This window comes from Polypterus senegalus, chromosome 13, assembly GCF_016835505.1.
Source record: "Polypterus senegalus isolate Bchr_013 chromosome 13, ASM1683550v1, whole genome shotgun sequence".
Classification (NCBI taxonomy): Eukaryota; Metazoa; Chordata; class Cladistia; order Polypteriformes; family Polypteridae; genus Polypterus; species Polypterus senegalus.
In genome coordinates, this window is record NC_053166.1 from 70,848,563 (window position 1) to 70,861,072 (window position 12,510).

A 12,510-nucleotide genomic window follows, 5' to 3' on the forward strand; every position below is an offset into this window, starting at 1 on the left:
TTTCCATGAGATGATAATGCCCTTAAATGCATAGCACATTGTGTCACTTGTATCTTGCTTCTTTGTACCCACAAGTTTGGATTATGGAAGTTCAATACATAAATATATGGATTTTATACATATATGTACCCTTTTTCATTGTTTATCTTAGGTCAGGTTGGGGTAGTGCTGGGCGGTATGACCAACATTCTATATCACGGTATTTTTCAAAATTATACCGGTTTCACGATATTCAATGTTATTTTTTTCCCATGCATGAGTTAACCACATTTTCCACTGCAATTACTGCAGTAGACTGGCTAAGAATAACCTATTCCACTGTCTTGAGAATTGTACAAAAAAACATTTTAATGTGCACACAAGTATTAATACAGAGTTGCATGGCCCCATAAAGTGATAGTTTTGAAGGGGGTGGCACTAATGAAGAGAAGGAATCACATTGCATGACAGTTGCAGTCAAAATATAGAACATTTTTATTGAACAAATTTTGCAAACAACTGACAACATTTTTTCAACCATCCAAAGAGGCATTTAGACTTTAAAATATGCAGAGGTGCTTGTCAAAAGTTGTATTGCACTAAACATGTCTTAGAAAAGGAATAAATAGTAAATATTTTTTGTAAACCAACTACACTTTGTTAATGTTAACAATTTCTGTCCACTGACAATTTAAAGTGACGTTTTAAAAAACTTTACCATCATTAAACTGCATAATATTTAAACTAATAAATAATAACAATAAAATAAATAATAGTGCAATGTCCAGTAATAATACTATTACTTCAAGACTTCAAGCCCAGGTGCATTACACAGTATTCACCAAATAAAAATAGAATAAAATAAAACAAGTGCAACTTGGTGAAGACATCTTTACCAACTGAACCGTCATTAAGGCAAATTCCATTAATATGGACCTTGCTTCAAGCTAAGCTACATACATAAATAATAAAACTGCAACTTGCATTTATAATGCTATTTGTGGTATAGCCCTACGGAATCGTATTAGGGCCACAGGAAAGAAAAAAAAAAAACTATATGTCGAGAATAAGGTCGACATTTTCACTTTATTCTCATAGTTTATTTTATAATTAAAGCAGAATGTCTTAAACTAAACTTCATCCTAAAATCAATGTTTAATTCACTAGATTTTCTTAAACTCCATCATAAGTTAATGTAGCACATTAAATGCTTTGTGTTAAGTGTTCCCCGATCCAGTTGTTAATCACTACGCGCTTCTTAAACTGACTTCCTCTGCACTACGAGGAGGCACAGGCAGCGATTGCCACACAGAATACATTCACTTTATGATATTCCTGCTCTCTGAAAATTTAGAATGCTAAGATAAATGCTTGATGTCATTTTCATGATGAAATGCATTAAAGCAGGTATTAAACATACACGGTGGTGTGCCGGTAGTGCTGCTTCCTGGCAGTAAGGGGTCCCCAGGTGTACGTTCAGTGTAAACTTTATGGCAGGTATGACGAGGCTCCAAAAAACTATATGTATGAATGGGTATCACACAGGTTTAACTTAAATATGGATGTTCTTCTGATATTGCATGCGTGCTGTCTGACGTGCGAAACCCCCAGTTCCTATCCTTCCTTTTTCTTTCTCCGCATAACCAATCACCACACGATAAACGTCTTTGTGAAATTAAAACTTGTTATTAACTTAGACCACAGAGTGTTCAGAAAAAAAAAAAAAACTTCATTATATATGTTTAATTATGCCATCCATTCAGGGTTGCGCCCATTCCAGCAAGCATTGTGTGCGAGGCAGGAGCAAATCTTGAACGCCCCAGCAGGGTGAATACGAGCAATACATACACTAGCAGGGTTCATATAGCATAACAAAACCCCACATCCTACATGACTTTGAAGGGAAACAGAAGCACGCCAAGTAAACCCACCAGAAAAACATGCAAATTCAAAGTAAGGAACACCCAGGACCCCTTTGCTGCGAAGCAGCAGTGCAACCTCTATGCCACCATACCCCCACATGATTAATACATACTTCAATGCATTTCGTCATGAAAATTATGTCAAGTATTTATCTTAACATTCTAAATGTTCGGGGAGCAGGAATATCATGAAATGAATATATTCTGTGTGCTGCCTGTGCCTCCTCTTGTCAAGCATGTACCAATTAACATGGCTCCGGGAACACTTAACATGAAGCGTTTAATGTGCTACATAACTTATGACGGGGTTTGAGAAAATCTAGTAAATTAAATATTCATTTTAAGATGAAGTTTAATTTACGATGTTTTACTTTAATAACAAATTACAAGAATAAAGTCAACATGTCGACTTTAATGTCGACAAACGGCGAGAATACAGTAGAAATGTCAAGAATAAAGTCAACATGTCGTCACACTATTACACAGTACCCAGGTACATTACACAGTACTGAAAAAAATAAAACAATTACAACTTGGCTTGCAGTTTTATCCAATAGTATAGAAACAGTATTCACACATTTGAACATAATGGTCCACATCCAACCTTTTAAATCAAAAGTATCTCCAGACAACAGACGTGACTCCTTTTTCCAGCAAAAGTTCTTCTGTGTCATCATGTTCAACTTTATCGTCTGCTACAGCTTCAGTTTTGAAATGTTCTCTGTCTATTTTCACCGCGCAATACCTCCACTACCCGCATGTACTCTGTTGTATACGTGTTTAGCGGTGTAGCAGTGAAAAAGAGCCCCTGCGCAGCACCTCCACTAACGCATGTACTCCATTGTATGTGTTTAGCAGTGTAGCAGTGAAAAATGTCCCCCTTAAACAGTTTCCTGCGGCACGTTCCGAACATTGTTTAGGCAATTTAAACCGGTGTTGCGGTATAAGAAATCCATATCATAACAAAAATAAATGGTTTTCGGGATGAACCGTTATACCACCCACAACTACTGTAGGTTGTTGAGCATACACTGGTACTGAGCATACTGGAAATGACTATTTATCTGCTGCAGCCAGGTGTTACGTGGGCATCCCTTTGGCCTGGTTCAATCACTCGGGTCCTCAACATTGAGTATCCTGTGATCCGGACCACCCTTGGGGAATCGCGCCATATGGCCATAGTGCCATAACTGACGTTCCCTCACAATGCAGGTAATGTGCCTCATTTGGGACTCCGTGAGCAACTGCTCATTCGACACAAAGTCAAACCAGTAGTACCCAAGGAGTCTCCGAAGAGACACAGTGCCAAAGGAATCCAGACTTCATCTCAGGTCACTAGATAGCCCTCATGTCTCTCAACCATATAGCAAAACAAGAAGCACCAGGACTGTAAAGACTTAATTCCTCATCTTTTTGCAAAGATATCAGGCTCGCCATACACACCCCTTTCCAGTGACCTCATGACCCCCCACCCCATGCTCTCCCAATCCGTCTACTGGCTTCATAGGAAGAGTCACCAGATACATGACTGTCTGTGCTGATGTAAGTAAACCTCTCGACAAGCTCGACATTCTCTCTGCTCTCTGCAGATAGACACACTGCAGATGGCTGTGCCCAAGAGGTCATTAAAGGCTTGGATCTTGGTTTTTATCCATGACAGTCACAAGCCCAGACACTCAGACTCCATGCTCATGCCTTGCCACCAGCCTGGAGAAGTTCACTGTGGATACCTCAAATCCATCCATCTTTTCCTACCTTCAGCTGGTTCACAATCTGTGCAATCTCAGTGGTTCACAGCTAATTGGAGTATTGTTTACCTTAGCCAGTTATAAATGTTTTGATTAAATTTACAGTGTACTACTGTGTTAACATGTTAGTTTTGTTATTTAAGATTAAACTATACAAATAAAAATGTAAACGTACTTGTATGTATGTGTATATTTTGAATGTTATACACTGCTTGTGATAGAATGGCACTCTTATCAAATGTATTGTTTGTTCAACGATCATGTTTAAATTTCCCTTCATCCTTCCTTTTCCTGCTTCTTCTTTATTCATTGAAGACTTACTTTGAGAAACTAAAATTCATTAGAGAATGATTAGGAAAAAAATCTAAATGTAATGGAAATGTGGTAATTTTAGTAATAAATATCTAATTTGTCACTTTTTTTATATGCCCTTTAGCTCTCGATAATTATAGCTTTGTAATTTGTCTTTCAGAAAGAAGACTACAAATATCGTCGTCATAAACAGAAGCAAAAACACAGAGACAAGACTAAGCATAGTGATCGAGGTGACACTAAGGATTCAGGGGGCTTGCGACAATGCTTGGGACCTGGTTGCGTGGAAGTGGCACGCTCAAACTCCAAGTACTGCTCTGAGGACTGTGGCATGAAGCTGGCTGCCAAGTAAGTAGGGTGGGTCGAGGTTGATAAGAAGCTCCGTTTACATTAAAAGCATTTTATTGCCACTTTTCCTATGCTTATTTGCACTAGTATAGCTTTTAGATTCCAAATACTGTATATTGCTTTTAGTGTTAACATGTATATAGCAGAATTTTTCTTATTCTTTTGAAGAAGTATGACGTGCAAGTACATTATTAAATAACCCATCATTTTTTGTGCTAAAGATTTTTATTGATAGTAAAAAGTAAGAAAGAGACACACAGTTGACAGTTTAAAACAATAATTACAGTTTTAAAAAAATCAAGAACACTTTGCCATCACCAGTACGAGAAGGGATTAAAGGAACACTCCACCCAAAATTGATCATTTTTTTATGTTATTTCCCCCATGTGTTTCATAGTGATGACTGAGAAAAACATTTTAATCTCATGTTTTTATGGCAGGGTCACAGGGCAGCTGGAGCCTTTCCTAGCAGTCATAGTGCACAATGCAGGAACAACACATGGGCAGCATGCCAGTCCACCACAGGGCACGAACACACACACAAACGCAGATACTTTCATAGAGAATGCAGATTCAAAAATTTTGTTATAATACAAGCCAATCATGACCAATAATGTTAAACGGAAAACAAAATGAAACCATCCATGGGGAGAAGAGAATCTCATGTTATTCATGTTGCATAATCCACAGGTAAGTTAATCAGTCATTTACTCACAACATGCTAAACATATGCCTTTTTTGTTAAAAATATCATTAACAATAATAGATGCTTCCAGAAAGGTCAGCGCAGAGCATAAACAGGAAATACATTCAAATGCGACTGAGCTTTTGAACTAAAGATCTGCCTCTCTCCTTTTAGTTGTCAAGTGTCCTGTCTTTAATTCAAAAGCTCCATCTCATGTGAATTATGTTTATTTTATATTGATGTGCTTTGATTTTTCTGGAAGTATCCGTTTAACATAATTTGAGCAAAAAAATGCATGTGTTTTATGACTGGATAACAGACTGTGAATTATGTGACACAAGTAAAGTTGGATTCATTTGTCCATTGTATAGAATAGGTTGCCGTTGGCTTGTATTACATCATAAACATTTTTCCTCTGCTCTATATGAAAACTTGAGATTAAATATTTTTTTCACTATGTAACACATAGGTAACATATTAAAAAATCCTTTTTTGGGTGGAATATTACTTTAAGGGAAGAAATCAAATAGGGAAGGTTAAGGATGAGACACTGGAAAATTGCCATCCAGTCCTTAACTAAGTTTCCATCTGTGAATATTGGACCCGGATACCCGTTAATCTATACCATTCAAGTAGAAGTAAAGTGTATAAAGAAAATTTTATAACAAATGAAAAAAGGCAATCGGTAGATTTTCAGTAAGAGGCTAACAGGAATTTTGCAACCATAGTAGTCCCTATGAATAACAGCATCTAGTGAAAAGAAGTGAGGAAAAGAGAGAAAAATCCAAAATAAGGGATATTTTGAGGCAGAAAATGTTAGAAAAGAGAATTCAAGGAGTAAAGTATAAGTGATATATATATTTAAATTGAAACATTGACTGATAAAAAAACAGATTATCAGAAGACAGAGAGAAGACCTCTCAGCCTTACTGAGTATATTGGTAGCAGGCTATATGATGCCTTATAAAATGTCACATGCAACCTTGCCACTGGTTTCCTTCAAGTAGCCACAATTTAAAAACCAAGCTTTGTATCTTGTTGGCAAATCAACTCATATCTAGTTAATGTATTCATGTTAACAGGTTTAATTAAAACATGATTCAAACAACAATACTTAATTAGTTCTAATGTATTACTTATTAGATATTAATTATTACATAAATCTGAAAACTGGTAGTACCATCATCCCACATATAATTATGGCCAAAAGTTCTTTCCTAGGCATGATATAAAGTTTCTCACATAAGCCTGGCTTATTTCCGTGCTATCTCTTAGTGTTTTTGGGGACCATGCATGTCCTTCTACTGTCTCCCACCATCATCATATCTTGTCATTTGCAGGAGCCCACTCAAAGTGGTTGGTCGCTGTTTCTCCTGGAGTGTTCAGCTGGAACAACTCCATTCGTTCACTCTTCCCAAGGACATACCCAACAACTTTCCTCCACACTTTATCTTGAATTTGGCTCTTTGTGTTTCCGTCTCTCAATCCTTTCCTTTAACCTCTGTCTCTCTTTCTTGTTTCTTCTTCATTTTTTTCTCCGTTCCAGTCCTTTATACTTTTGTGGGTGTGGTGTCATAATTACAAATCATATAGAGACCATGAGGAAATTAAAATCAACCACACCCCTACTTACAAGTGCGATCAGCCCCAATCTTCCCCTTAAACATTCGGGGCCAACCAAACCATACATTTTTTATTTAAAATTGCACATTGCCACAGACCCAAATGCATCTTATCAAACACTGATTCTGAATGATACCTGCACAGACTTTCTCTCATCTTTACTCCATAGCTTTGGATTGAGCAAAGCAGAAGGGACTCCTGTAGAAACTGGAAGCTGAATCACATTAATTATTACCACTTGCCAACAGTGTGTTATTCCTCACTGGCGTCCCTCCTCAGCCACTAATGCTGTAAGAAAGTAGTGGCAATATACTTACACCAGGTGCACAGTATATACCTTAGTCACCCAGAATGTGCAGACAAAGTATAAAAATGTAAAAGTAAAACAATATTTATTAAAATCAAATAATAGCAGTAGAAAATTTAAATGAAATAAATGATAAAAAAATCTAAATAATTAGAATATCTGAATGTAAAGCCCTGACAAAGATACATATTTGTTTCAAACTTGGAAGCTTTAGCTTTCATATCCTTACGGAGATTACTGCTTAAGAGTTGCACCAAAGGGAACATCTGTGCCAGTGAGGAAACTTGTCTTAACTTTGAAGTCAAAGAAATTCTCTCCATGACAGTTACTGCCTTGTGCTGCTCCTCCTTGCTTAGGCTCCACACTCCTGCAACACTGAATTGAATTAAGTTGGTTTAAGAATGTTGTTTGTTTGAAATTGTAAATTACAGCAGAATTAATATTGCTTCTAAAAACAAAACAGTAATGAGAAAGAAATGTTGTAGTGAACAGAAAATATATATATATATATATATATATATATATATATATATATATATATATATATATAAACTTATCCTAGTATGAGTGAAAAACATTTGATTTATTTAAGTGAAATACTTCACCTTGTAATTGTTGCAGCAAAACTATTCTGTAGCTCCCAGTAACCCTGAAATGGATTAAACAAGCTTTGAAACGCAATTATGAATTAATGTAACTTTACATGCTCCAGGTCAACACAGCAATGCTCAGTGAAAAATAAAATACAAAGAACTAAAAGGAAAACATTAAAAAAAAAAAAAAATCATAAGAAAGAAACTTACTTCAAAACAGTTATTTTTTCTGTAGTAGCCTACGGTGCTTGTGTAGTGTTCACTCTCTGTTTGCTCACTTCTTATCTTTTTTATGTGAACATTTACTTATTTTCAGTTTAACAATCATCTTTTTTAGTTCCATACTTTTTGTTTTTAAATCTGCAGTCGCATTTATGAAATTCTGCCCCAGCGAATTCAGCAGTGGCAACAGAGCCCGTGCATTGCAGAGGAACAGGGAAAAAAGCTTTTGGAAAGAATCAGACGTGAGCAACATCAAGCACGAATGAAGTTGCAAGAAATGGAGCGACGCTTCCATGAGCTTGAGAACATCATCATCAAGGCCAAACAACAGGCTGTGCAGCATGATGAGGAAGTATGTAGGCCCTAACAAAAAAGTTGGTGTCAATGAAATGTGAAATTTTCTGAAAATGTTTGAAAGTTATGTTTAGTATTTTAAAAATGTAACTTACTTTTTGCAGTTATACCATGCTGTCATTTGCTGTAGACATTTGCTTTGTTAAGTGAAGCTGTATTCAGTAATTTTGTTTAAAGAATAGTCTATCTCCAAAAGAGGTTTTGTTGAAACGTTAAAAAAAAAAACTTGACAAATATGTCCACTTTGGCATGGAAATAATAATAGTTTCATCACATATACTTTCTCTGTTTCAGAAGTATGCCTGTAACTAAAGTGGAATTAATTAAATTTTATCACATATTTTTATCATTGTTTGAGGGAAAGGTGCTTATTCTCCTCTGCTTTCACAACGGTGTACAAAATATGAGATTAATGTAAGGAAAGGTGTACACATGAAGAAGGCAACAAAGCGATATCTGAAGCCACTCTTTGGATAGGATATCACAAGTAATCTGTTACAAAAAACATCACTAATGCTGATTTTGCTAAAATGACATGAAAGTAAAAATTAGAAACCTCTGCACCTATAGTTTCCATCATCTCCTGAAGTATTCAGAAAACAACTATGTTGCTTGTCTTCAGTGTATTCATGACTAAGCTGTACAAAATACAGTATATTGCAGTACTATACTATATTGATTTTCTTCCAAAATATACCAGTTGCATGAGTCTCACAGCAGCTGCATTTTTTGACAGTTTGATTGTCCAGCTATAGTAGAAATGTCTCTTCAGTAGTCCTTTCTGATTCAGATATGTAATAAGGATTACTGTCATGTTCACAGTTGATACCATATTAATGGTATGAGATAATTTTCTTGTATAAATACTTATGTATTAAAAACTAAACAAAAAAAAATGCTCAATTAAAAAGTGAGTATTTCCTAATTGAGCGTTTGTTTTTTTTTGGTTTGTTTTTAATTAAATTAAAAAGTGAGTATTTCTGGGGATCGATTTGTCCTTAACTCAGTTTTTCTTCTTAAAAACTTGATTGATTTGTATGGATTGCAATACTAGGTTGTTGTACCGTGTTAGCCATTATGAATGTAGAGAAGAGCCAAGCAAAATGACACCTTTTATTGGCTAACTAAAAAGATTACAATATGCAAGCTTTGAGGCAACTCAGGCCCCTTCTTCAGGCAAGATGTAATACAGAAACTGAAGTTTCCTGTGTTTATATCCACACACTAGGACAAGAAACAACAATGGTAAATTTTTAAATGAAAACTCTTAAATGTAAAAAATTAGTTTCTGTATTACATCTTGCCTGAAGAAGGGGCCTGAGTTGCCTCAAAAGCTTACATATTGTAATCTTTTAGTTAGCCAATAAAAGGTGTCATTTTGCTTGGCTTTTCTCTCTATGGATTGCAATAAAATTAATAAAAAAAAAAGTGAGTATTTCCAAACTGCAAAGGGAATTGTACAGTGTCAGGATGTGAATCAATACACAGGAACATTATCTGGTAGAAATAGGACACGTGTCATTCAATTAATTTAATTAGAACTCCAACCCACCCCCACTCCCAGTCTGGTCCACCTCTATTAGCTGCAGTTGTAATTCATGCGGAGTGGTGGCTTCTTTTTACTATTTATATGTTTGCTGAAAAAGTATCTCAGTGACAACACACCTTGATTATAATAATAATAATATAACTTAATAAATTTGAAAATGATCCTTTATATTCACTTTCTTTTCTTTTTGTTTTTTGTCCAGGTGAATGAAGGTGATAGTGATGACACAGACCTTCAGATATTCTGTGTATCCTGCAGTCATCCGGTCAACCCCAAGGTGGCACTGCGACACATGGAAAGATGCTATGCCAAGGTTTGTATTTTTTACTTTGTCCTATATGCTTGTTTGCTAATTTACCCTGTTTTGCATAGTGTTTATATATTTTTAAGAGCCTCAAGTATCTTTTACTTACAACAGATGGAACAGATTTTATATGATATTTCTGTTACTGGTTGCTTCATTGAGCTGCTTAATGTTTCCACTTTTGTTCTTTTCCCTCCTTCCTGTGCATTTTTATTCATGTCAGAATGAAGAAATCAATGCAGGAACAAAACAGTGTTTCAAATGAAGAAGAACCAGAAAGTTATCTTCCCTTTAACACCAGAACACTCTCCCATTTTACCTTGTTCTCTCTGTGTTCCTCTCATTCTTACATGAACCTAGCCTGTCTTCTTCCACACTGAGTCATCACTGTAACTCCCCTCCTAACTAAAGCCAATCATATTTGCAGTAACACCTGAGACAGTGTGGTCCCATTTTACCCAGCTAGGAGACCATGTGTTTCTGTCCTTCATTCATTAGTCTGTCTGGCCTCTTAGAGGTGAGGCATGTGCCCTGGGGCTGCCAGATCATCTGTGCTCTAAACTCCTTGGGAAACACTACTTGCTTCCCCTCCAACTTCTAATCTCTGTCTTTTTACTTACTGGGCACCATGCATAACAGAATATCACTGAAGCTGTTAATTAATTATACGGTTAAGGAAGCATCATTAGGCTTTATTGCTAAATATAGCTAACTCTCATTCCAATATGTATGAAAATGAAAACAACACTACCACGTGATGGTTAGATGTATCAAAAGTTGATTATAATTCTCAAGACATAATATCTACAGTTTTCCTCTTCGATAAATTTGCCATTTTAATAACTTTTCCTACATTGTGTTAGACAGCATCATTTGTAAATATGTTAAGAATACTAATACAGTGGAACTTCTAGATACGAGATTAATTTGTTCCAGCACTGAGCTTGTATAGCGAATTTCTTGTATCTAGAACAAAACTTCCCCATTGAAAATAATGGAAATCCAGTTAATCCGTTCCGCACCCCCAAAAATATCAACATAAAAATCAATTTTTCTAACAAATAACACTGATAAATAAGTGTGGATACACTTTGTCTGCTGAGCGTCATGTGATCATAACTGAGCTGATGGTTCTTCTCTCTCGTGCGCGTCTCTCTCTCCTTATCTCTCTTGCTCACTGGCGGCCCCCCTTTCTCTCTCCTTATCTCTCTTGCTCGCTCCCGCGCCCCCCCCTCTCCTTATCTCTCTTGCTTGCTCGCCTCTCTCTCTCTCTCTCTCTCTCTCTCCTATTGAGGGTAGAGAAAAGCCAAGCAAAATGACACCTTTTATTGGCTAACTAAAAAGATTACAATATGCAAGCTTTGAGGCAACTCAGGCCCCTTCTTCAGGCAAGGTGTAATCAAAGCTTGCATATTGTAATCTTTTTAGTTAGCCAATAAAAGGTGTCATTTTGCTTGGCTTTTCTCTACATTCATAATGGCTAATACGGTACAACACCCTAGTACTCCTCTTGAGGGCAATCGTCTCCTATTTTCCGTCTGCATGTCCGCAATATTTTTGGATACGCTTATACTGCGAACTGCTACAGCGAAACAATGAAATCACAAGCGCACAAATGCGTAGATCCTCACGCTACGGGAGAACAAGGAACACTGAGTAAGCTGACGGGCTGGCAGCGTCAGCTTGGGTGAATCCCCAAGTCGAGGTGGATTGGAAAACGCGTCACGCATAACCACAGCCTGACTCGTGGCTCGTTACGCGAGCCAATACTCGTATTTAGATCCGAATTTTTCGCTCATACTTTCCTCTTATCTTGAATTTCTCGTATACAGAGGTGATGGTATCTAGAGGTTCCACTGTAGTTATAATAACTGCATTTGTCTTCCACTGCACTTTGTTTTGTATAGAAATGTGTTAAAAAATAATCCTCAATATGTTTTTGATTGCTCAATAATGTTAAAAAATTACCACAGTAAATCTTGGGAAGAGATGTGTTGTGTTGAAGAAATGAAAACCTACCATCTTGTTCTACATTGGCTGCAGTATTGAAATATGATGCTGACTTGAATCATATGATTATAGCCTTTAATGTGCAAAAAACACAGAGGTGAGAATGTATAGAGTTTCAGCAGTGAATTTCAGCAATGAAGCTTACATTTATGTGAGATCAAACTACTATTTTCCTAAGAAAGTGTTAATTTTTTTAGTAGTGTTGATGCCCCGTTTTTTTCCCATATCTAATGGCCAGTTGACTTGTAAGTGGCCAGTATTTTACGGAGGCAAATATGGCAAGCCTGCCTGTTCTCTGGCACCACAGTTTGAATTTGGTGGTCTATAGCTTGTGAAAAGGGCTTGATATCTCTGCATTACTTTACCCTTATAATACAAACATTCTGACATTGTGTGCCTATCATTTCTTTTTAAGGGATATGTTCTAAAACAGTCCTGTGATACTCTGTTATGAGCAACAACGTTCTTTAAAGTATTTTGCAATATGCTGTTGATTTGTTTGTTTTCAGTTGCCCTTTGGACATATTGTTGTAGCTTAGAAGAAAAGCAAACAA

General features: G+C 36.4%; 1 protein-coding gene across 2 annotated transcripts in view; it reads left to right on the top strand.

Moving 5' to 3' along the window:
• cxxc1a (CXXC finger protein 1a) overlaps positions 1-12,510 on the top strand; it is a 72,430-nt gene that overhangs the window by 32,252 nt on the left and 27,668 nt on the right. For both annotated transcript variants that reach the window (XR_005636154.1, XM_039774289.1), the window contains exons 8-10: positions 4,122-4,309; positions 7,884-8,091; positions 9,845-9,955. Coding sequence is in view for 1 of the 2 variants with exons in the window: in XM_039774289.1 (XP_039630223.1) it covers positions 4,122-4,309; positions 7,884-8,091; positions 9,845-9,955 (507 nt within the window). In the remaining variant the exon portion in view is untranslated. The remainder of the gene's footprint in view (positions 1-4,121; positions 4,310-7,883; positions 8,092-9,844; positions 9,956-12,510) is intronic.